This window comes from Phocoena sinus, chromosome 9, assembly GCF_008692025.1.
Source record: "Phocoena sinus isolate mPhoSin1 chromosome 9, mPhoSin1.pri, whole genome shotgun sequence".
In the NCBI taxonomy this organism is placed as follows: domain Eukaryota; kingdom Metazoa; phylum Chordata; class Mammalia; order Artiodactyla; family Phocoenidae; genus Phocoena; species Phocoena sinus.
Window position 1 is genome coordinate 72944530 of NC_045771.1, and position 26474 is coordinate 72971003.

General features: G+C 35.8%; 1 protein-coding gene across 4 annotated transcripts in view; it reads right to left on the reverse strand.

Annotated features, from left to right (window-relative positions):
• Positions 1–11605: 11605 nt before the first annotated feature.
• Positions 11606–26474, reverse strand: part of TMEM196 (transmembrane protein 196) — a 200018-nt gene continuing 185149 nt past the window's right edge. For 3 of the 4 annotated variants that reach the window (XM_032643248.1, XM_032643246.1, XM_032643245.1), the window contains 3 exons: positions 20981–21037; positions 16721–16975; positions 11606–12689 (listed from right to left, as the gene is read on the reverse strand). In XM_032643248.1, the coding sequence (XP_032499139.1) occupies positions 12630–12689; positions 16721–16975; positions 20981–21037 (372 nt within the window). In that variant the 3' untranslated portion in view covers positions 11606–12629. Of the gene's footprint in view, positions 12690–15491; positions 15566–16720; positions 16976–20980; positions 21038–26474 lie in introns of all 4 variants that reach the window. The other variant, XM_032643247.1, reaches the window with a different exon arrangement.

The window sequence follows — 26474 nt, forward strand, 5'->3', positions numbered from 1 at the left end:
TCTCCAGCCCGGCTTCTCTTCTCATTCTGTATCACTAATTCAGGAAATCATACCACCACTTTCCAAATGGCTTGGTCTGTCATCCCAAGGGCTTCTCTTGTACCCCCAAACGTCACACCAGCCCCAAGGCCTGTGGGACACAAAGCCGAAACATCACTCTGTACATTTCTTTCCGGCCTTGCATCCGAAACTTCAGGATTGCCTGTGGAAGCTTAGTTTTATGGTGAAGATACTCTGGAGCAGCCAGGCCTCCATGAGCTTGCCCTGTTTAAAGCCTCACACAGGCACCCCATTTCCCTCAGGACGACACAGACTGCTTAATCCGGCTCTTAAATTACCAAACCATTTTACAATTTGCGCCCAGTATTTTCATTTACCACTCCTCACTTTACGCTAGCCCCAGCATGCTCAGTGAGCCACTCAGCCCACCTTCTGCCCCTCCCCACTCCCTCTCCCCTCCCCTCTCTTCCCCCCCCACCCCCACCCCATTCCTTCTATCTGGGAATAGGGCAGCTTCTCTCACATGGGAAAATTCTACTCCTGTGTCAAATTTCAGCTCAGATATATACCCTTTTCCTCTGAGTAGTTTACTACCACCCTACTTCTCTTCCCCACCTAATGATAAGGTAGTTCCCCCATCTTTGTAAATTATCACCATCAAACACTGGTTTTATATTAATTTTATGTTAATTGCCCGTTTGTCTCCCCTCCCCCCCTTCCTTACCTAAACTCCAAGGTCACTAAGGCTGGGACCATGATATCAGTCTAGTTCACCACTGCAACCCCCATATGACTCAAAAATAAAATAAAGATGAAATAAAATTCACATTTTATGGCAAGACAAGAAAAATTTTAATGTGAGAATTTTCTCTGCTGATTTGGGCCTCCTCCCTCCCCGTTAGTGTGTACTGTGCGTCTGCAGTAACAAGACCTCCCTAGGAGATAACCTTCCTTCTTCGTCCTGTAAGGGGCCATGATGATCACTACTCACTTTGTTAAGTGCCTATCTGGACTGTGTAATCTGCTGATGCCTCATGTGATGTATAACGCTTTGTCTCAAAAACGTGTATAAGTGTGCTTTGCCATCTAACGGGCAGAACAGTTCTCATAGCTTTCTGAAAAGCCATCTCCCAGGTTATAAACCTCAGGTTGGCTCGAATAAAATTTTCCATTTCTTGCTTAGATCAACAATTGATTAAATTTTTTGTCAACACAATGCATCTTAAATGAATGAATAAAATAAAAGGTGATAAAGAGCTTACAGTCTAAGTTAGGAAGTAGTATCTAGACATAAACATGTAACACGTATTAGACTGCTTAAGTGCCAAGAGAAATGTATAACAATTAGTGGTATGAGTACTAACACCCTCCCACGTCCCCTAGGTACTGTGAAAAAACTCTCTCTATACCTGTTTTCCACTTGTAAAATAGGGATAATGATACTTGCCCTGCCTACTACAGAGATGATAAAAGGTTCAAATAAGTAAAAAGCATTTTCTTTAGTATTCTTTAATTGACTTCAAATTTAGCAAGAGATGAGAATTGGAAGAAACCGCTCCCAAAGCCCAATGGTGAACATGTTAAGTCCATAAATGGGAAATGTAACAGACTTTACCTTGATTTTGTTGCAAAGTCCTACAGCCGTCCTGTGCTGGACCCCTTTGTTCAGTGTTCTCAAACTTGGCTGAACATCAAAATCCCCTGAGGAGCTTTAACTTCTCCTGATGCCTAGAGGGCACTCCAGACCAATTTAATCAAAACCTCTCCTTGGAGTCAAGATGCATCTAGGCTGTCTGCAGATGATAAAACATGAATGAAAACAATTTGTCCAAACACAATTTAGTAAAAAACAAGCTGGACATCAAGACAATTCAGTCAAAACAAAACTTACCTGAAATCAATTACTCCAGTAATGATTATACACAAATTTAAACTATGAAGTAGTTTTGTAACGTAACTCTTTGGATGTTCAAAGGCAATTTGCTTGTTTGATTTTGAGAATTGTTTTCTACTTTTTAATCTTTTAAATCTGGTTTGATTGTTAGCCACTACTCACACTCTGCATGATTTCAAAGAGTGAAAGGGTGATTCAGCCTGTGTGTAAATGTTCAACATTATGGAGTGACCTTCCCAAATTAACCTATTCCACCTACCACTCCAGGGAAGAAGAAAACAGAAGTACAATGAGATCCCTCCTACCTATCTCCCATCCCACACACATACACAAAGTTTATTTCATTGTGACCTATATTCAGTCTGCACCATTTCCTTTTTCTCTAAAATTTGATCAAAGTGTAATAGGAAGTCAGGCAACGATGATCCCTGTCTCATGAAAAGCCCTGTCAAGCCAAAGGCAAGTCTGTGCTAGGAAAATCCCCCTTTTTTCAAGAAGAGAAGAGGTTAGAAATGACTTTGACCTCATGTCCACTGACCCCAAAGAAAGAGAGAAAAGTGTTCCTTTAACTTGCTATACTTTTTTTTTAACCACTGATCCTTACCTCCCCAACATGCACACACATACACTGTATTATGTTAGTCTGTTTCTATTTCTTTCAATCAAAGAATCCCTGGAGCAATATAAATATGCGATAATTGGTGGTTTGGCCAAAATAAATTACAAAGTAATTTGAGCTGTATGCTTTGATTTTTCCAGGAAATATGCACACTTATGTGATTAGAAAAGAATATGGATATATAAATACCGTGTATTAATATTAGTTAGCTCTTGAGGGTGGGTTGGTTTATGGCTTTTTTCCCTTTGAGTGAATTTTCATATATTATTATATTGAGTGTGCATTGTTTTATACTAAAAAATCAGAAAATCAGCAAAAGGATTCCCGTTATTGAAGATTTTACAATTTCCTACTGACAAACTTGCAATTTCATTTGTCAGTAGGAAAAATTAAAATAGCTTCAATACAAACTAGCTGTTTGAAATAAATGTGTTCAGTTTGGGAAACAGTTGTATCTTAGTTGTTCAATAAATTGTGAAATACAGTGCTTTTGGGGAAAATACATGTATAAAATTTACCTAATGGGTTTTGGAAATGAAGAAACAAAACACAAAAATCTGAACACAATATATACCAACCATGCAGACTACTTGTAATTCACAAATGTGTCAGCAGATGGCAAACATGAGCTTTACATTTATAAAGTTTTGCTTTAGCACAAAGTACTGTAGGAATGGCAAAAACCAAGGCAACTATTTATTGACAGCTGTTTTGTTTTTTTGTTTTTTTTTTTTTTACCTATAATCCTTCAATAAAGGACATAGGATCAAGTTTTGACTCTGAAAGCCCTTCCTACTGGCTTCTTAGATTGTTGAACTAACAGATGTACACCGTGCTTGCACTGAAGAAAAAGAAATAATAAAGCACACTGCATTACATTTTATTGGATGTAATTGATTTTATATTTTGCAAGCTATAGCTATTGCTGAAAATACATAGAAATGAAATTATTCAAATGTATCTGTCTATAAGTTAAGACCTGACTGCTTTAATGAGGTTATATTTTATTGGTGGTCCTCAAAGTCAGGTCCCTGGACCAGCAACAGCTGCATCACCTGGGAAGTAGTTAGAAGTGCAGATTCTTAGGCCCCACCCAGGCTTACTAAATCACACCTCTGGGATGGAGCCCAGCAATACATTTTACCAAGTGCTCTAGGTGATTATAATACCCGCTGAAGTTTGAGAACCAGGGGCTGTAAAGAGGCTTGAAATACAGAAGAGAGGCTCTGAATTTATTATTTCTGTTCAGGTATAACTGATGTAAATAATGATAATCAACAATGTAGTTAATTACTTCTTTCATATGGTTTAGTGTTCAAACACAATAAAGTCTTTAAAATAAGGAACATAAAATAGTACCCAATTTACATTGACTCAGAAGGGTAGAAGCCATTACCTAATTTCCATGCATTTCTTATACTGAGAGAAGAATTTCAGTTTACATTCCCCTTTGCATTATATTGAAAGGGATAACATTATGGTAAATTTTGCATTACAACCTATCTATTGAAACAAATTCAAACTAAGTCAAAATAGGATTATTTCCAAGGAGTAGAGAACAATCTTCATGAAAGAAAACAGTCCTCTACAAAACATGTGTTATTCTTATTGTATTAACACACGTATATGTTCTGTTTTCGCTAAGGCATAGTCAAATCCTCCTGCAATTCTTCTGTCACTGAAATAAGAGGCACAGCCATTTTAAATTAACAACAAATACACCCGGACATACTTTCATTTGTAAAAAAGAGAAGGTGTACAAAAATTGTTTATCTAATGTGATAATTTTATCTTAAACACTACTATGCTTCAATTATCTTACTATTTGAATATTTTTATTAATTCAAAATTTCTCAAAGGATACATAAATTGACAGTTCCCATGAAGAGTCAGTGTTTACTCAACTTCTTCAGTATAGAGGCAACCTTTTTTCTCATCTTTAATATATAAATACAGTTTTCACACAGTTTTAATAAATAGACTATTGGTAAATCACATTAGGTGCTTATGAGGGTAATAACAAGGGCAAAAATCTTAAGTGTTCATTGTATTTTCACTCCCTAGATAGGTAATTATTTGTGTCTGACTTCCGTGGTAACCAGATATAATAGTGTTGAAACATCCTGATCTTTATGCTTAGATTTTTATCTCCTGGCCACAGTTCAGATGTTCTGACTATTACCTAGGAATGTGTGCGTTAGAGTTCTCTTTCTCTCTCTACATGTATATATACGTGTGTGTGTGTGTGTGTATTTGTTTAAACCTGAACTTTAAAATATGGACTTAGATAAAATCATAAAATCATATCAATGGTTTAGCTTCACCCACCTGAGGTTGCAAGTATCTACCTAGGTATCTGTCAGTCATTACCAGGAAGGCAACTTCACAGTCCTTTTGGATGAAAGATTCTAGGTGAAAAGGATTGGCTTAAATAATAAATTTCATTTGGGGTGTGTGTTTGTGTATGTGGGTGTACACGTGTAGCTGTATGCACTGGTGATGGTTGGAAAGAGGTTAAGAAGGTATCAGAAGGGTTGGGTTACTTTCTGAGGATTTGGTGCCATCTTTATATAACTCCCTGTCCTTTGATGAAAACTAGGGCCAGTATTTTTCCTAAGGCCCTATATCCTTCTCAAGTAGATATCTCTGCAACAGAGTTTCAACACCCCTCTTTCAAGGTTTTCAAATCCGAGGAATCTGGCCAATAAAATTAAACATGGTGCTTGCAGGGGTGTCTATGGAAATTCTCATCTACTTCCATCTGTCTTTAGCTCACTGCAGAACAAAAAGAGAACACTGTTTCCTTTTCTGTTTTTTGAATATTACTTTAAAGCTGTAGTTTAATAAACCACTTGCTGGCTGCAGAGTTCGTGTAGGTGTGAACTCGCAGATCTTTGACATTAAATATATTCCAAAGAACGTGGTATGGAAATTTTGAGAGTGGAAAGCAGATAAACATGGAGTTTAGACATGGTGCATTTTGACCTAGAATTTACTCTCAAGTAATTACACAGAATGCATACTAGTGGATCATATTCTCCACTTCCTCTTATGGCTACAAGATGCTCTTAATACTTTTATGCTTCGGAAATGATTGCAATAATGAATTTATCTTTATCCAGTGGCAAAATGGACTTTCTCACTTGTGAAAGAATGCAACAGTGTGCAGAATTTACAAGGGAAGACACTACATAAAAGGCACATTGGCCAAATAAAACTCTGGAACTCCAAAATTCACACTGAAATGGGTATTTCTGGGTGAGGAGGACCAATAACTAAATGAAAGCAACTCTATTCCCTTGTGTCTCACTTTCCCATGACATTTCTTAGTGTGATTCCTGCTGTCATGCACCGTACCGGCTTTAGAATGATACTTACTGACAGTGTTATCTCTGCTTGAATAAAACCTCTTCATCTGATGTTTTTTTGGTGCAGGTGAGTAGGCTAAACTAGAGATTTAAAAGAAGAAAAAGACAGATACTACAAGAAATGAACAGATCTAACATATAAAAGCAGAATTTTGTTCATTATAAAATTAGTTTTCTTTATAGCTTACTGGTCCAATCCCTTTATGAAGCCCAAAGACACATGGACCCCAATGTTCATTGAAGCACTATTTACAATAGCCAGGACATGGAAGCAACCTAAATGTCCATCGACAGATGAATGGATAGACAAGATGTAGTACATATGTACAGTGGAATATTACTCAGCCATGAAAAGAATGAAATTGGGTCATTTGTAGAGACGTGGATGGACCTAGAATCTGTCATACAGAGTGAGGTCAGAAAGAGAAAAATAAATATTCTATATTAACGCATATATGTGGACTCTAGAAGAATAGTACAGGTGAACCTATTTGCAGGGCAGGAATAGAGACACAGATGCAGAGAACGGACATGTGGACACGGGGGTGGAGGTGGACAGGGGATAGGATGAATTGGGAGATTGGGACTGACATATGTGCACCGCCATGTGTAAAACAGATAGCTAGTGGGAACCTGCTGTATAGCGCAGGGAGCTCAGCTTGGTGCTCTGTGGTGACCTCGATGGATGGGATGGGGGTGTGGTGGGAGGGAGGTCCAAGAGGGAGGGGATATACGTATAACTGTAGCTGATTCACTCTGCTGTACAGCAGAAACTAACACAACATTGTAAAGCAATTATACCCCGATTTAAAAAAAGAAAGAAAAAAAGGAAAAATGATCTTGCCTTGGTTTCTGACTTACAGCTCCCTGGCTGTCTCCAATGACCACCTAGATTTTTCAGCCTTTTTACATTCAAGGTATGGAGAGCTCAAGCTTTCCCTTTAGTCACCTGAGATCCTTCCTTTGAATTCCTGTTTTCAATTTGAGCACATGCCTGTTTGCCAGGAAACTAATGCTGCTGAAGTCCTGTTTGCTTAGAGTGAAGCACATGGCTGTGGCAGTCAAAGACTGACAACCAGAGAGATAAAGTCTCAGGTTCAAGTTCAGGGGCCAGAAACCAAAATCAAGGTAGCACCACAGAGCAGATTTTGGATCTGAAATCAGAAGAGGCAGAACAAGTCAAGGGGAGTGCTTCATACGCAGTGGAGTTGTGGTTTGCGTTTTAGACCTAAGTGTATATAAGTTGCATGATTTGGTTGAATGACTTTAAGAGTCACAGTTACAGCCAGAAATGACCTCACCTTTCGGGTGAAATACTGATGTCTTGCCACCTTTTCTTTATTCCAAATAAAATAAATGCTATTAATGTGACAGAGGAATAGTCACATTTATAGACAATGTACATTATAATAGCACTTAATAAATGGTTGTCTTTTACCTGCTACACCACCATAGGTTTTGCTGACAGATGGCAATAGGCTGATACTGCCTCTCTATCATGACTTGAAAACTTGGTATTCTTTCCTGCAATTTGTTTAATTATAAAGGACACAGAGCCTTTATTGTATTCTGCTCAGATATTGATGTAAAAGTATTAATACACTTAGAAGACAGAAAAGACAGATATGTCCAAATCTTGAAAGACTCTGGGGATAGTAATGGGGCAGTGGACATCTAGCAGCATAGGGCCCTTCAAGTCCGTTTATGTGAATAAGGTTGAATGTTACCTCTTTTCTTGCTGATTCACAGTAAGGGACAGAGTGAAGGACAGTGTTGGCTTGTATAGCCACCCACAAAGGGCTGTGGCTTTCTTGCCTGGGCAGTAAGCTTGGAGCGCCCAAGGGATTTCTTCTAGCCTCAGCCCCAGAGGTTGTGGAATGACGTTTGAGGTCCCCTGCCTTAGTGAGTAGGTGGAGACCAATATCCTGATTAATAACAAGGAACGATCACTGTAGTCAATAAAAAACAATGCAAATTTGACATGATTTTAGGTTTTTCTGTGAAGCTCCTAGAGTCTCTCTAGCAATTTTCAGTAACACAGTACATTTTGGCCTTGGGGGTAAGGCTTGCAATGCCTTGTGTGGCTGAAGAAGCACAGCCTTTGGATGTTAAGGCAGGAAAAGCTTTGAAATCAGTAGTCTTTAGCTAATGTGAAGGAAAGTGAAGATGCTCCTAGATCTGCCTATCGTTAATTGATGTAGATAATACTGAACTGTTAAAATAGTGAAATAAATTTTTTTAGATCTAGAATTTGACTTTTCACAATATATTTCTTGGGAATTACATTCCTAGTAAAAGATTTTGTATTCAGTAGATAATTTTCCTGACAAAAAGAGCTTTAAAAAAATCCTTTTGTATAACTTTACTAGGCATCCACATTCCAGCAATTTCTGAATTGGTTTCCTCTGCTGTGAGTAACTGATGACGTGTGATTTATGGACTCGGAATAATTGCACTTCTTGGCTGTCATATACTTTGAGTAAGAAATATTACATATGTTTCCAGAAAAATGATTTAAGGGAGAAAAGAGTGAAGTGATGCCAAGTTCTGAAACTTTATTTGGAAACGGTGTTCTAACCAAATGGTACTTAAGATGCTCTCTCTAAGTTTCTGAAATGTATTTGCTAAATAATTTTTGAAAATGTGGTTCTAAACATGCCACTTTCAAGCTAAGTCAATGAAGAGTAGAGGGCAGCATACTGTTCTCACCTTCTCAAGCCCAAGAAATGCAGAATTTTCCATTGACACATGGTGATAAGATGAATAAATTTCTTCGAAAATAGGAGTTATACATCTCACTTTATCTGTCAAACATAAAATATTTAATAATTTAGTGGAATCTTTGCATGAACAGATTTTGTTTTTAAACATGAAATCTCTAATGCAACTTAACTTTACTACGTGTCTGACCTACACTGTATTTTTGCTAGTTTCGTTCAGTCCTTGGATTTAACTGGTTCATCAACTTCAAATTCCATGGAGTGTTTACCAACTCTTTTCACACATTCTGTTCTAATGATAATTGGCTGACTGTGGAAGAAGTTTTATAAGTACTGAGGGTGAGGAACCATTCTCTTCGATGTGCTTTTGACTAGCATTGTCCAACAGGACTTTCTGAGATGATGAAAAATATTCTATACCTGTTGTCCACATGTGGCTGTTCAGCACTTGGACCATGACTAGCTCAACTGAGAAACTGAATATTTGATTTTGTTTTAATTAATTTATGTTTAAATTTAAATAATCACATGTGGATAGGATTGTGACGACTGTATCAGATAATATAGTTAGACCTTAGAACAGTGAACTTATGACCCTGAGCAATTCACATTTACACTTGTGGGTAGCCCTAACATTGGTTGCTCTGGATCATGTTCAAGGGTTTTCCTCAGTGGTTCTAAATTCGGGGGCAAAACTTCCCTACCAAAGATATAGGTGCAAATTTGTTGGACAGTTTTTTATTGTCACAACTGAAATGTCCTCCTGGCATTTAGTGGGTGGGGGCCAGAGATGCTTAATGGCCTGAAATGCATAGTACAGTCTGCACAATGCATTACTGTCCACCCTAAATGCCAGTAGCAACCAATCTGACAAATCCAAATAGGTCAGCAGAGTTCTCTAAATACTTCAAGTAAAGATTTCATTTGTGAGATCTCCTATCTCTAGTTAATTCTGTCTCCTATGATCTCTAACCTATTTCCTCCTGCCTCTTTAGGGATCTCACCTTCTTTTATCATGCTCATTTTATCCTGTATCTTCAACCACTTCCTGTCTACATCAGAGCGTACTTTAATCTTTCCCATTTGCTCAAACAGGAAAGATTAAATGCCCTTTCTTAATCCCATGTCCTCTCCTCATTCACAGCATCCTGTCCCCTGCCAAACTCAGAACTGCACATCTATTCATCAAGTTATTGGGGAAATTATTTTTTGTATCGTGATGGAAAGAAAGCTCACACCATATGTAGTTTCAAAACACACCATTTATTATATAGACATATCAGAGTCATCATACTATGTCCCACTTCTAAGCAGTTCATATTATATATATGTATGTGTAGAGACACACACACATATGTTGAAAATTTTTCAGGCAGAGTCCACTTTTATTGTTTTATGCTTATAATTACTGCACCTTCCTGTAGCTAGTCTCTACAGCACACCACCACATTAGTTTCACATATTTTTTTCTAATTTAGTATCACATTACTTTTTCCCAAGTGTGGGCTCATGCTAAAACTGTAATGTGGTCACTTAAACTATTCTAGTTCATAGTTCAATGTTTTATGAAAATTAAATTTTTAAGTACTTGAACAATGTCTTCCTAACTTCCCCTACTTATCTCAAAAAGAATCACTACATATCCCAAATAAATCACTCTAAATAACTGAGTCCTGAAACTACTGAGTTAAAATAATTACATTAAAGATACATCTATACTTGGTTAAATACACTGTAGACTACTGGAATAACTGTGATGATGGCATCTCTTCTTAACTCTATGTCTAAGCAGTGATATGCCTACTTTTGTCCTTTAATGGGTGATTTTATATATCATTTCAAAAGAAATTAAAACATCTTACTGATGTATTATAACTCTGTATTGTACAAACATGTCTACAAAGAAATGCCACCTAAAATTAGAGTCAGTGGTTATTCTTTCAGTACAAAACTACATCCTTGCATAAAATTAGGAGAACCATATACACACAAAATACCTGCATTATATAGTATAGATTTTCAGTGACAAAGATCATGCCTATTTATGGCATCAAATAAACAGAAGTGAAGTTGATTTATTATTTGAGGCTGCATTTGTGGGCCACTTCCGTAAATCTGCTGGCTAGTGAAGTTATTCATACGAGTTGAGAGACTTAAAAAACTACACCAGACAACCACAGTCCCGTCATTTCTTTTGAACATATACAACCAGATTTTTTATAAGCTGATTTAAATAGGGTAGGTGATGATCAAGTTGTTATAAAACTAAAAGACCTTCAGATTTCCATTAACTGGCATTATTTTTATTTTGTTAGCCCAACTAAAACCTATATTTTGCTTCTAAATTATAACATGTTGTCATACTGGATATTAAAGGTGCTAATTTACCTATCGTTCAGTAAGTAACTTATAAAAAATGACCTGAAAACTGATTAGCTTTGCGGAATAATAAAAGTGTACAATACAATGAGTTATATATTTTAAAATATATACTTTCTTTATCTGTTGCCACAAGTTATATTCTCACAAATATTTTCAAAGACCAAGCCATTTTCTCGCCTACATGTAGTGTCATAGATTACTATTTTAACATTCCGTTATGGAAGAGAGGGTTGAATTTAGCTGTGTAAATATAAGCCTATCTTTTAACTTCCTTCTACAGAGAACTCTTTCAGGCTCTTTGGATATAGGCATTCTTAAAAAATGGTCTGTATTTTTCCATGTGAATTGTAAAGCAAAACCAAAAAACCTGAATTAAATTCTAACAAAGCTAATTGTACCTGCATCTTTTGGGCGTACATCATCTGTCCTTTTATATAATTTAATTGAGCTGTAAAGTGTTTGAAATATAAATAACATGAATAATTGCAAGTCATTCTGTCTATATTTATAAATGTGAAAGTATTTGAATTAAAGTGTTATGCTTATAAATCAATATTAATAATTGTTCTTACATAAATATCATAATAATAGTAAAATGGCCAAATAATTAAGCAATCTATCTTGATACTCCACTATTCAGATCACTTTAACTCCATAATATCAGCCACAATGATATTTACATACAGCAGACGTAATAAAGAAATAAAACTGAAAAAATTTAGTAGAAATTAAATGTGACTTTGTGGGCATAGAAAAGCCTTGAACAATTGCTCTCCCATTTCTGTGGGAATAGAATCTTGACAATATCCCCACAACACCACAATTTCCTTTCTACTACTTATTTACATTCATGAATGCTATAAATATGTCCTATATATATTTTCTATATTTACAGTATATATACACACACATACACACACACACATACTTTATTTTATTCTTAGGCTCATTCATGAACATGCCCATCAATTTACACAGTATAATCAAAACATATTCATTTATAACTTTTCACTCTGTGGAAAAATGCAAAAATATCATACAGATTAATACTGTCTCTCTAAAAAAACCTCTTTTTTATGTTTTAGGGTGTTTTTGGTTTTTTTGGTTTTTTTTTTTTGTAATTTACAAATAAATTATGAAATATAGTTCATTCACAAATTGAAAATAATTACAATGATTTTATAACAAGGCATTGCTGAGGTTTTAAATTGTGGCATTCTTTGAAGCCATCGTCTTTCAGAACAAAGACATCAATAAATTATTATTTCTTGATATTTGCACTTTTAAATTACTTATATGAAATATGTCATTACAAATCTAACACTCATGCTAGTCAAATAGTGTTTGTGTAGAATATGAATCTTTCTATTTTATCTATTCCTTTTTTTTTTCTTCCTGAAAAGTCTTTTTTAGAACAATCTGGAAAGTTGGTTGAAATTACTGTACTAGAACATTTCTGGAAAGTTTTTCACCATTAAAAAAAAGCTGAAGAAGTAAAGTGAGGCAAATTGAGGAAGAATAATTTTAGTAAGTACTCAGGAGAGATAACAGCAAAGGCAAGAACTGTTTTAACTTATCTCCTAGTCCTTTGGTATTTCTTTGCCTCGTGAAAATCTTAAAAAATGTTCACTTCTTTAAAATATTGATTATACTCTTCCATTAAATATCAGCTGTGGTCCTCCATTGCTCATGTTGTCTGTCATTTCCTGTTAGGAAAATAACATGAATTAATTAAAATTCACTTTCAGAGTAAGGCATTAATTTGATTAATGGGTTTACAAAACAGAAATTTCAAGCCATTGAAAAACTTGCTGACTTTTGGGGAAGGACAAGGATTAGTGCTGTTGCTGAATTTGAGGAAATGAAATTTCATGGCATCTTGGAACCCATGAAACACTGAAGTGACAGTCTGTTAGACCAAAGTCTTCTACCCACAGCAACAGTTCAATCTCTCCCCAGCCCCCTTAGTCTCCCCTCTCGGCCCTCAACTCTGTTTTGGAAAGACCTCACCTAGAAAGAAGATGGTTAAATACTTAAGTTTTTTCAATGTATAGCTTCCTCTGTTGAGCATGTCAACAAAATGCCAACAGATTCTAGGGGTTACCTTTGCTCTATAGAAAAATGTGTGGGCTTTTCGTGAAGAACTGAAAAATGTCCACCAGGGGATTGCCTATCTGTAACTGAAGATCACTAATAATTCACAGTAGGACAGATTGCTTTTCACAACACTTCACTGATACAGTAAAAAGCAAACTGTAAAAGCTGAAACTAACACACCATTGTAAAGCAATTATACTCCAATAAAGATGTTAAAAAAAAAAAAACCACACACGAAATAAATTTAAAAAATAAAAATTAGAAAAAAAGCTCTTAACATGTTTTTTAAGAGATCAATTACTAAGTAGTTAATAAGGAAAACTACATGGGAAGGCAACAGAAATTTCGATATCAAGAATGAACTTACATAAAAAGTTTCACTTGCAATTTTAGAAAATATGTTAATTTAAGAAAAATTCAGATGCTTTGAATTCATATGTTTTGTTAAACGTTAAACTCTTCCCTACACAATAAAAGGTAATGAGGACGTGTGAGGCCCATTCACATTTATAATGGTTAGTGCACCATATTATAAATAATATTTAGGCAAAACTATCTAAAAATAGATGAAAACATCTTTCCCCACTTGAACAAGCCTATTTGCAAAAGAGCTGTAAAGAGGACTCCAATTGAAATAAATTATTTTCTCAATGATCTTAAGCCTATCAGGTATATCTATACTTTCTGTTTGGGTGAATTAAAAGTAAAAAGTAATGTGTTTGCTTCTGTAAACTTTAGAAATTCTTCCAAATCTTTATTTCAGAAATGAAAAGATATCACATGCCTCATTTTTAGTATCTTCTCTTTGAAAACTCAATATAGGAGATGGAGTAAAATACAGATGCTTACTTCTTGGATTTGGTGGTTTTGAAAGTTGCTTAGGAGAATCAGTGAGAGACTGGAAGGTAGGAATTGGTCTGATTTTGGAACTTTGCTTTTGAAAACTTTGGTGTCTTTTAGAACACGGGGTAGAGCTACCGTCAAGAAAATGCTGAGGAAGAAGACAATATGCAAAGAAGACTCTTCCTCTTCTCACATCAAGACCCATCTCTCCATGCAAAGTGCCTTGCCCCTTCCAGGCCATAAGGGTAGTGTTGTATGTGGGTATCCACTATACCTACCCTAATAAGGTGCTGAGGAATTACCTAAGGCCTAAAATCTCATACCAGTTTAGGGTAAAAGCTCTGTCAAAAAGTGGAGAAGTTCTTTGGGCACCAATAGCCTCTACGGTCTGGCAATGGTTCACTATAACTGAGAGGCTGTCTCTGCTAGATATATACTGTGAAATTAGGTCCGATAATACATTGGGGTTATTGGGCTGAGGGTAAGTTTATTGATAAGATACCTGATTTGAGGTTCATTTAAAAACTCACTACTGGTGGCAAGAAAAATAGAAATGATCTCTCCAAAATGATCTTTAATAAAATTTACTCATCCATCTATTTCTATTCCTTCTAGTAGGACAAAAACAATTTTCTAAGGAATTTATAGAAGATTCATAGATGCCTTTACTTCTCTTAAAATAACTCTGCATTCAAAAAGTAGCTTAAAAATAATCATAAAAAATTAAGGTATAAACTTTTATTGTGGGATTAAGAAAAAAATCCAGTTTTTAAAAACCTTACCAAAACAAAGAATTTTCTTAACTAAAGTCACCCTAATATGGACACAGAAAAATCACTGGTAGGAAAAAACAGTGAAAATTAGTTTTTAAGTGGTCAAGTATCTTCAGTTTATTTGCAGATAGGCATGTCCAATTTAGCAAAAGATTATACTTTAAATTTGGGCAGGACCAATTGTGACTGTTTGCAAGTGGATATACTTTCTGCAATTGGGCCATAATATCTGTGTGACTCCCTGTATTTCTTATTATATTTTTTAACCAAAGCAAGAATGGTGACTATTTATTTTCAGAAGTATAAAATATGGGAAATAAATTTGAAATGTATCATATCAGATAGGTTTATAAGAAAAAAGCTTTTATACAGAATTTTTACTGTATTAGTGTCAAACTTAAGTTATCTACTCATGCAGCTTTAGCATGAGAGCAATACAAAGTTTGCCTTTATCGACACATGTATTATTAAAAACAAAACTCTGGTCTGTGAATGATGATATCGAGTCAGAATCATGATGTAGCAGAGAATAAAGGAGTCACAAATCATCCAAGCAGACATGTGTTTGGATGCTCACAGGCAGGCTGAATATATACTCAACCAACTTTCAAGCTGCAAGACTTTGCCATGTTGGTTTATATCAGGTCCTCAAAGTAGTTCTCACAAAAGCAATACTTTGAGGAACAATATCACAGCATCAGTCCAGACTGATCTGCTGACATCATGGCTTCCTAGAAGAGGCAGTGCTTCCTGCAGTGACATTACAACATGGTAACTCCCTAGAAATCAGCGTACCTTGTAGGTAACTCTGGTGTCGGGGGCACCACCGGGCAGCTGGGCAAGTCGGTTATTTCAATAGCCCTCAATCTCTAATATAAATATAACAATCATACAATAAATATTGCACAAGCATAGACACAGAAACCTAAATCACACTAATATAAAAATAGAGCACAAAAGAGCCATTATCCAAATATATAATGATAACCTATTTTTAACAATCCATTTCTTTAAATTACCAGTCCTGCTATTTGGACTATTAATTCTTTTTTGAAGGATACATGTAGATCTGTTTAAAATTGCTTTCTGGGAACAATTTAAGAGCGTCTACTCTCCTTATTTGAGTGTATAAATTGTATATGAAAGGGAAACACATAAACTACAGAATATTTTTTCTTAAAATCACATTATAAAGAAGTATGCAATTGTAACTCGTGCTACTCTTTCTTCTATTCTGTTGTTATGCAATTTTATTTCCATGGTATCAAGTAAAATGTGATGTGGCCATTATGTTAGTGAGTTTATTTTACAAATGTTTTATCTTTTCCTTAATAGATCCAGTAGCAGGAGCTGAATTAAGAAACATGGGCAAAATGTAGAAGAAACACAGACAGCTCACTATATCATTTGTCCTTTGATGCAATAAATGTAACTTCTTGTTTGAATGGGTATCATGAAACAATTATGCAAGGAACATTATTTAAAATACAGGCAAAGCTACCCAAATATGCATGAAGCTTAGATGAGAATTAAATGAAGCTTTATGTGTATTGTAATATCTGCACTGATAGGCAGGGCTTTTTGTTGCCTTATTAAAAGGCCCCTTTATGCGTGAAAATCTAATTTACATAATCAAATGCATCTACTTACAAGCACAAGGGGTGAGTTAGAAAGGAGAAGCCATCGGATTTCTAAAACTGATATTATTGAGTTGAGAGTGTTTTTAGTTCATGTTTTTCCTCAGGACACTACGTTAAAAATCCATATTTATAAGACATTCAATATTTTATTAGTTCTATTTTAGGAGCTGTGTTTTTATACAGATAGAGAAAATTATGTCAAAAATAGGTGTGCCCAGAATTACAGGGAAAAAATAATTTAAAATTCCTATTCTTAGTCCAATAGGGCCAAATTTTTATAAAATCCAATTCCTCAAATTCTCATCTAAAGCTGCAAGTTGATTCACCTAGATTTGACTGCAGTCTTCATGTGATAGCAATGAGAGGCAGAGGTACAAAACTCACTTTCTCAGCCATTTCATGAGAGTGATGCAGAGAATGCTCCCTCTCTGAGAACATCCTCCTCTGTTCATAGCTGGCTAGTCGACAAGTGAGCCACGAAGAGAGGGTGCAGCCCCCGATCCCAATGCACGCAAGAGACATGGACGCGAGATGCAGGGGATAGAGGGAAGAGGTCTTCTTTGTCACTGCCCGAAGGAACTGAAAATTCAAGATGCCCCCAATGAGTCCACAGATGCAGCAGGCAGAAAAGAGGATCATCTGATACGAAAAAGAGAGGGGGAGTTAAAGCTGACTGGAACACACTGCACCGACCTGCTGCACGTCAAGGATGGCTGAGTTACAATAAAGAGAAGGTGCTTTTGGTGCTTCTTAGAGGACAGGGGCTCTCTTTTCACCAAGATTCCCTGCACTCTGACTCAGTGGAGAGGGAGTAGACCACAGTGTTTCAGGAATTAATAGTTGACTATATAAAGGCCAGGGATACATCTTATGAAAACTCTGAAGTAAGCAAAATTTATCTTCTAGGTAGATTCAGATTTAAATAATATTTAATATCTATTGCGTGCTACTATGCATTTCAATTAACCCACCAAGCTATCCTCTGAGAGGTGATATACATTTGGAAAATGAATGATGAGCAGTTAACACTCAAATTTAAGAATTGAATCCAGATTTTTTGACTCAAATTACGGTTTCTCTGTTAATTCCCACCCCCGCCCCCCAATATTTAAATGTCTTCTCCCTGAAATGTCATTAGTTCCAATGAGCTTCAAACCTCCCCGTACTTCTCTAGCTGTGTGAGCTTAGGGAATTTAGTTAACTCCTTTTTGTTTTCATTTATAAGAATTTTATCGTTTTAGTATCTATTTTCCCAAGAGATAGTTTAGGGACCCTCTATGAACTGGTGCTTTATGTTACAAATCTTTTGTTACTCTGTGACACCACACAATAGATAGTCCAAAACCACTGTTTGGTTGACCGCTATGGAGAAACGCAGGATGTAGCTTTCCTTTTGATCCTACTCTTCGCTTGATCTGGGTCTCTGTTAATAGAGCTAGGGTTTTTGGTTTTTGTTTTTTTGTTTTTTGAGCTAGGGGTTTTTATTCAACCTAAATATCATAGGATCTCTGGCAGAACCAAGCACAACACAATGCCTTTTGTGCAGTAAATGTTTAATAAATTTAATATTCCAATAGCTTTAATAATTTTATTCTGTATTTGTGTCTAGTCTAAATTCTCCCATGAGCTTTGATGATACTTTATAGTGTGATACTAATTTAATTATCCAACCCGATTTCCATTTTTCTCTGGAACACTGTCTCTACTCTAGTCACCTCCCTTGTCCCTCAGTATAGCTTGTTCATTCCCATTTCAATGATATTTTCATTTCCTGGAAATTACTTTGCTTCTTTCTTGGTTCCCTAGAGGGAAGACCGACACAAATCTAGTTCTAACTTCCTCAGAAAGCATTGCTGGACTTGACTGATCTCCTTTGGCATAAGTCCACAGGGCAAACAGCTATATAACTTAGGTTAGCATTTAATTTTACTTTATTAGGTATTATTTTCTGTTGACAGTTAGTTGACTTTAGCAAACACTTAATGAGCACATAGCATCTGTTAGGCCATGAGTGAGGCAGCAGTTGTCATTACAAAAAAAAAGAACAGCTCATAGTTATTCCCCTTGAGAACACTGCAGCCTTGTGTGAGAGAAGATCCAACGTTCCAACATAATATGGCAAATATTAAGAAAGAAGGATGAAAGGTAGCCCTTGGAGTATGGAGCAGGGGAATGTAGCCCAACCAGGGATTTCAGACAAGGCCTCCTTGACAACAGTTCATCTAGGCTAAGTGCATGTAGTTCCCAGCAAAGGGTAAGGCCATGGATGTATGAAATAGAACAATGGGCAGAATGAACTACAGGTAGTTTGTTTTCTTTCTCTGACTTAATTCAGCATTCCTGATTGTGTCTGTCTTTCTGTACTTATCACCAAAACTGAAAACCCAGTGATGGATGAGTATAATCTTCTAATGGTTGATGAAATATAGCATTGAATGTCAATTACCAAATCAACGAATCACCCCAAGTGGGAAATTGTAGCTCCCAATGTCAAATAGAATCAATCAGTTATACTTCCTTCTAAAGTATATTCAAATGACATGCTGTTCCTTGGAAATATATTTTGGTGTTTACTCATTCCCAGAAAATATGGAAGGATATTACATTCTAGCCTTCAAATAATGAATTACTGTTAATTAATAAAATAAATAACAAATTTAATAGACTATTACAGGAAAACACTATCTCTCCTGATGTTATTGCCATTAATTCCTTAAAGGTATGACACTTCATTAACATGTGCAGACAGAACATTCTCACTCAGGAATTAAAACGTTAAAATCTGTACCAAGTTTATAACCATATACTATTGTTAAATCTTACCAGACTAGAGATTCTAGACTTTAGAGTTATTTGGAGTGGAGAAATTTTCACACAATTTGATTAAAGGGTAGAGAATCTTAGACAGTTAATGTCATCTATGGGAACCTCAGATGGTACAGGAGGATAAAGTGGATGGTAGTTTCTAAAAAGCTTAGATCTTATAATTTTTTTTTTATAACTTATAAGAGAATTAGGAAAACAGAAAAGATGCTAGTGGCCTTTAAAAAAATCCCTTCCCTTCCCTTCTTCTATGAACTGAATGTTTGTGTCCCTCCAAAATTCATATTTGAAGCCTAATCCCCAATATTATAGTATTTGGAGGCAGAACCTTTGGGAGATAATTAGGTCATGAGAGTGGAGCCCTCATGAACAGGGTCCCTGTTTTTATAAGAGATTCTAGAGAGCCCGCTTCCCTCTTTTGCCACGTGAGAACACAGCCAGAAATTTGCAACCCAGAAGAGAGTCTTATTAGAATCCAACTATGCTGGCACCCTGATCTGGGACTTCCAGGCTCCAGAACTGTGAGAAATAAATTTCTGTGGTTTGTAAGCCACCCAGTCTATGGTACCTTGTTACAGCAGCCCAGACTGACTTAGATGTCTCCCCTCCCTGGCCCTCCCCTCCCCCTTCCTCCTTTCTCCCTCTCCTCTCCCTCCCTTTTCATTACTTCCCCTCCCTCCCTCCCCCTTTCTTTCCTTCTTTCCTTCTTTTGTTCCTTCTCTCCTTTATTCCTTTCCTTCTCTTTCATCCATGTTCCAAGAAATTGTTACTATATAGCCATGAAGAGTTTTGCTAGAGGAAAAGCGTAGAAAGCAAGCAAACCATAGTAAAGAGTGATGGGAGAATCACAAATGCAAATTACAAGCCTCCAAAAAAATTTTTATCCAAAGGTTTCCCTTAATGTAATTTTTAAAAATTATATCTCACATATCTAAAGCAATGGGGGCTTCACCCTTTTTGTCGCAGTAGGTATTCTCACAAAGAAAACTGTGATTAGAAAAAGGAGTTGAACAAATGACTGCAATACTTCCCCTTCCCTGGTATCCTGGTCCCCTTCTCCTTTTTTCAGTCTCAAAGACCACTTTCTAGGGTCCATGTACAATATATTTTGCCAACTTATAAAGGTCTGTGATATTTCCTATTGTCCTCAAAAAAATAAACATGCTTTTTCCTACTTTCTAACTCTCAAAAAATGTCATGAAAGACAGTAGGGAATCCACACTGCAGCACACAGAAATCCTCCTCCAGCCAATATCAGAGTGAACTGGGAGTGTATTCCACAACCCCCAAAACCCACAGCAGTACCATAAACTTCTGAGAACGCTTACATTTGCATTCACAGTCATAAAATAAATTAAAAACCTTTGGGAATTAACTACAACTATAACAACACAGCTGTTTTGCTGCTTTGCAAAATTAACTTCACAGTCAAGGCTAGTAATCTTTAGGCCCAGCTCCATATCTAAACAGTTAAATTTCCCATGAACTCAAGCTCTGTCTTTTTCAGCTCAATGAAGGATTCTTGTGAGTGTCTGGGAATCTATAAACGAAAAGTGGAGACTGCCATCACAGCGGTCATTAAGGGTTGCAGATTCATGTATTTAAAGAGTATATCAAAGCTTCTCCTTTCTTTTGTCATAGTCTATAATAATCTTGATGGTTTTCTTTGAAAAGAAAAAAGCCAGGATTTATGTGTCGGTCTTCTTTTTATCCTAAATGAGTAACATTCAGGATATGAAAGTTGGCTAGTCATCATTTCCCTTTTTGAATTCTTACATTTCAAACACTTCAATGCACAATACAAACAAGGCAAAAACTTACGACAAGTCCAGATTTTTTTTTGGCGCACAATATTCCACATATGCCACAAAGAAGAAACTGAAAAGGAAAAGAATAACAATTATTTCATATCCAAAGATAAGAGAACTCCTAGTTTCTAGTTTCTAGTTCACTCATGACACTTTCTCCAGGGAAACTTGAAAATTTTACATTCCCATCAAAAGCTGAAAAGGAAAATACCTGATTTTAGAATAGTAAGGGATAAAAATGCAAACTCTAATGAAAGTTTTGTGCAAAGTTGATAGAGGTGATTGTGGAATTTAAGCAGAACTTGAACCTGTTTTACCGCCAGGCAAAATGATGAAGTAGATGAATTTAGAGTTCTGTTCCTCCTGCCTACTTCCACTGTCTCCTTATCCCTTCCTATTTTCTCGGGAGAAAAGTGGTATGATACATTCATTGGTATGGCTGTATGGTACATTCCTTCATACTAAGTAATTAGAAATCGATGGGCTCTGCTAGAGGAAGGGAATATAACACACATAAAAAGAGAAGGCATCAGACAGGGAGGTGTTTTTTGCGTAGAGATATTCTTTGTACCTCTCAAACTGTGTCAGGTAAAATAGCTGCCTCCTCATTCTACCAGAAATGTCAGAAGAACACAACAGGATGAAGCTATCAGTGGTATGTAATTGCTTGTAAATAAGTACATTGGTGACATAATTGCTTTGCAAAAGCAGCTGCAATAAATCGTCTACCAGTTCCGCACTATTACACATTTTGGTTATCAGAAAGGGGTAAATTGTTTAATTTGGAGAGAAACGTTTAGGGCCATTTGTGCATACTTTTGCTGGAAGTAAACCATATAAGTAAAATAATAAACTCATTAATAAGGGCTTTCAGATTAGCAAAGAAAACTGAATATGGTTAAGCTTGTTTTCATTTGATTTTTCTTTTAAACGTTGCTATCTCAAGTCAGAACTAATAATATAAGTGGTTTTAACTGAGTATTTTACACATGAATAGATTTTTAAATATACACATCAAAATACTCTAAGGACTATCTGAAATAAGTAATATGCTTGTGGGAAGCACCAACAAAATCTGATTAAAAATAATAGGTAATAAAAATTTACCTTTGCAGGGAACTTTCCATACAGGGGAACAAAATGATTATAAAGCAAGCAATGATGCAGCAAGACACATAAGGGACCACAAAGATATATAAGAATTTGGTATATAATATAGATGACCTTTCAAATTCATGGGGAAAAGATCAGAACTATTTCTTTAATAAACGTAATTGGGACAATTTGTTCATCTTCATCATCTAACATCATACACCAAATGCCTACAAAGCAGTTTGAACATTTAAATGTATAAAAAAAAATGTGGTAGGAGATGATAAAAGATTTATACGATTTTAGAGAAGTGGGAAGGATTTTCTAAACATAGCAGCAAAGTCACAGACCAAAACGGAAAATACTTACAAATACTAACACATACAATTATAATTTTGTTAGTAAAAAATACCATAACTCTCAAAGGCAAAAAATAAAATTGGGATTATATTCAGAAAGTATATAACAGACAAAGTGTTGACATACTATATAAATAGATCTAACAGAATAATTTTCATACCATAAAACCATGAGCAGATAGAAACTCAGAACTTTATAAAATGTGAATACATGCAGAATTTTCAGAAGCCTTAAAAAGCAACTTCTGAGTGACTACTTCTCACCCCTCTCTGTGTTTTAAGTCTAGATGATCTTGTCCTCACGGACTCTTTCTTACTGATCCCGTCTCAGACCTTTCAAGGTTATGCTCAAGTCATTCCAGTTTGGACCAGTTCCGTGCCTCTCAGTGCTTCCAAGCTCCAAACCAAAGATTCAGCATGTCTTACTCCTGCTTCCCTGACTGACCCATTATTCACCCTGAAAGTCCATTCACCCAGAACTCATTCTTGAAATAATTTGAAAGCAGTGCAGTTTTGTGTTCCTTGGATCTTTTGAAATCTATAAACAATGCCATTATTTATTCACAACAAAGCCCAAGGGGACCTCAGGACCATAAGCAGAGCTCTCCAACCTAACTGTCCATTCACTTGGTTGGATAAACTAAGTGCAATAAAATTGCTTCTTCCTATTGTACCTCTAAGAACTTTGGGGAGGGGGAAGGTAGAGTAGGAAGGGAATCCTACAATGTTTTTCCACTCTCAAGCAGGCCTGCAGTGTAAATACTTCTGTTGGGTATCCAAAATCCACACTCCATAGAGAAAACTAACATGAGAAAAAACAGACCCATGTAATGGGAAGTATATAAAATTATGCAATTCTGAGGAGGCTTTAAGGGATCCTGGCTTGAGTTTAGTCATCAGTTTACAGAAAAGAGTAAAAGAAGCACAAAAAAGCAGTAAATAATCTTTTATTTTATTGGCTAACTTTACCCCAAGTCATAGCACCACAAGGGATCTTAAAAGATGGGAAACGAGCGGTCCAGACAGGTTTAGTGACTTACTCAAGGTCACACATCAAGGTCACAGATCACACATAAAATCTCAGGCTTAAGTGTCTAAGTTAATTTACTTCTAATAATGTAATGGGAATGCTTTTCAAAAGGATTTTTCAGTGTTAGTGCAGACTGCATTATGCTAGCAGATCCGACCATAAGCATTCAATGACACCTCATCATCTATAATTGCACTCTTTACCCTTGCCATTTGTTAATTTTTGTTGTAATAAAAGTAATTATAAGATTAGTTTATTGTATCACAGTCTAAAATTAAGTGTACCTTACTATATAAGGAGTCTGTTATAGTATTTCAAGATACTATTTTTGTTCAACATAACTTTATCCAGGATGCAGAACACTGACCCACATTACAGAAATTATGAAACAAGTGAAAAACAAATTAGTTTTAAAAAAAAAAGTAAAACTGATAGCTGGATATCTATACCTCTGTCTCTATCCTGAATTAGGTATACAATTTTACATGAGAAAGTATAATTTTATGTCTGAGAAGGTAGGGAGAATTATTTGCTTAATTTTAATTTTAATCCAGGGAGAATTATTTGCTTTGCTCTTACTAGGAAGTAATATAAATGAAGCAATCTAATGATAGGGCATCAAGGACAACTATGCAATAAAACTAGTTAAGTCCTCCAAGTGGAATTTGTTTGATTTCAACTTAGATTAAATTCAATAGATAACTAAGGCTGTGACTCATTGTAGAATGAAATGGAGCTGTTATGGACATAGCATTCTAAAATTTGAGTGGATTTTCTTAATGAAAGGTCCATGGAGCCTTCTGCTGTTGCTTAGGAAAGGCTAAAGCAATACCACCTTAACAGTAAGAAAAAGTGAATAAACTACAGACTGATAACTTTTCTAGAAGTGAGCAGGGACAATGGAAAGCTGAGGGTGAGGCACTGACACTGAAAAAGTTCAGGTAACCACAGCCCTCCATTAATGGAATCTGAAGACTTGATGCACCAAAGATAATCATTGTTAACAGTAAAATCAATTCCTCACCAGGATGACTCCACCTTTCACACTAACAGCCTAAAAGTAGATATTAAGATAAAATACAAGATTTTGAAAGAAAAACTTGAATTTGTGCTGTACATTCAGCCAATCTCTCATTTACACAAGAGATTACAAAGAGATGTGCTCATTTGGGCAAAAGAACTGTGGTAGGCTGAATAATGGCTCCCAATATACACACATCCTAATCCCCAGAATCCATGAATGTTACCTTATATGGCAAAAAAGCCTTGGGCAGATGTGATTAAATTAAGAAGCTCAAGATGAGGAGATCATTGTGCTAAATGTAGGATCAGGTAGGTGCTGAATGTAATCACAGGTCCCTTAAGAGGAACACAAGAAGGTCAAAAGAAAGTTATATGAAGACACAGAGACAAAGATATTTGAAGAGGCTACACTGCTGGCTTTGAAGATGGGGGGAGAGAGCCATGAGGCAAACGATGTAGGTGGCCTCTGTAAACTGGAAAGGTAAGGAAATGGGATTCTCCCCGGAGCCTCCGGAAAGAATGCAGCCCTGCAGACCCATTTTAGACTTCTGCCTCCCAGCACTGTGACAGAATAAATTTCTGTTATTTTAAGCCACTAAGTTTATGGTAATTTGTTCTAGCAGCAATAGGAAACTAATACAGGCTTCAAAACATTATTTCACATGACAGTGTCTAAAAGAATTAGAAGCTGTTAAAAGAACTAGAAGTTGTTCTTCAGGAAAACAAACAGGGGAAGACATGAGTTAAGAAAGAAATATAGTAAGTAGCAAGAGCACAAAATAAAGCAAAACAGGAAATATTTTAAATAGAAATGTATTGATTAGAAAAAATAATATCAGTTTAGAATGAATATCCCAGGTGATGTTGGCATGAGAGATGGTGGGTTAGAGTTAAAGAGCATGTAAGTAAAATGTTCTAAGATTCTTGTATCATTTGGCAGAGTACTAGAGGCACTAATGTGCCAGATATTGATAGAAAAGTAGAAGTTTAAATTTGTGCATTAAAATATCAAAGACCAGAAAAATAAAAGTAAGGAGAAAAAAATACAACGACGACGACAAAGATTGAACCAACAGATGTCAGGAAAGTTTGAAAAATGAATGGAAATAAAGTGAAACTATAAAATAAGTTGGTGTAAATAATTTCAGTAATGTAAAGCAATCAGAACACAGGTGAATGTATTCAATTTCTCTAATAATAGGGAGAATAGAGAGAGGGAGAGACACTCTGCTAGGTAAAGAGGAAAAGATTTGTTAAAACTTTCCTAAAATGAATGAAAACCTCTTTCCTTACTGGTTTTCTCTTTCTCTCTCTCTCACTGGTTTTCCCTTTCTCTCAATGTCTCTCTCTCTCTCTCTCTCTCTCTTTCTCCTTCAGTCCTGACCTAGATGCTAGTTAATGACTTCCTTATTACTATTTCTTTCTGTCCAAGAAGCTTATTTTGCGAAAGGACTAAGAGAAAAAAGGCTATTGTAGAATTTCTATTTAAATTATGTAATGGAAAATTTGGGAATCATGGTTGTAATGGAAGCAGATAAAAGCAATGGTTCTATCAGCTGGCTAGGAGAACAAGAAAGTGCTGGGCAGATGGGATTATGAAAGACAGTGGGCCAATCTTATTTTGAGACAGCTTATTAAAATTTTTCTCATGTAACATTTAACCACCTCAGGGGAATTAATTTTCACTGAAATTCACTAGCCAATTACAGAAGATATACACATTTGAAAATAGAAATGGTACTTTTTCCCCCTTCAAGATAATGAGATGAACCACAAATTGAACTTAATGCTTTGGTAACATTTACTGATTTATACTGTTTCATCAAAATTAATCAGTTTCTTTAAAACATATAGAAAAACCATTAGGAAAACACACAAAAAATAATAAGTGTTGAAAAATTGATTCAAAAGAAATCTCTCTGATTAAAATGGTATATTTCTCCTTGTACCTGGATTAAAAGTTTGATGATTTGTTTTGTTACCATCAGTTCTTGAATATTTTT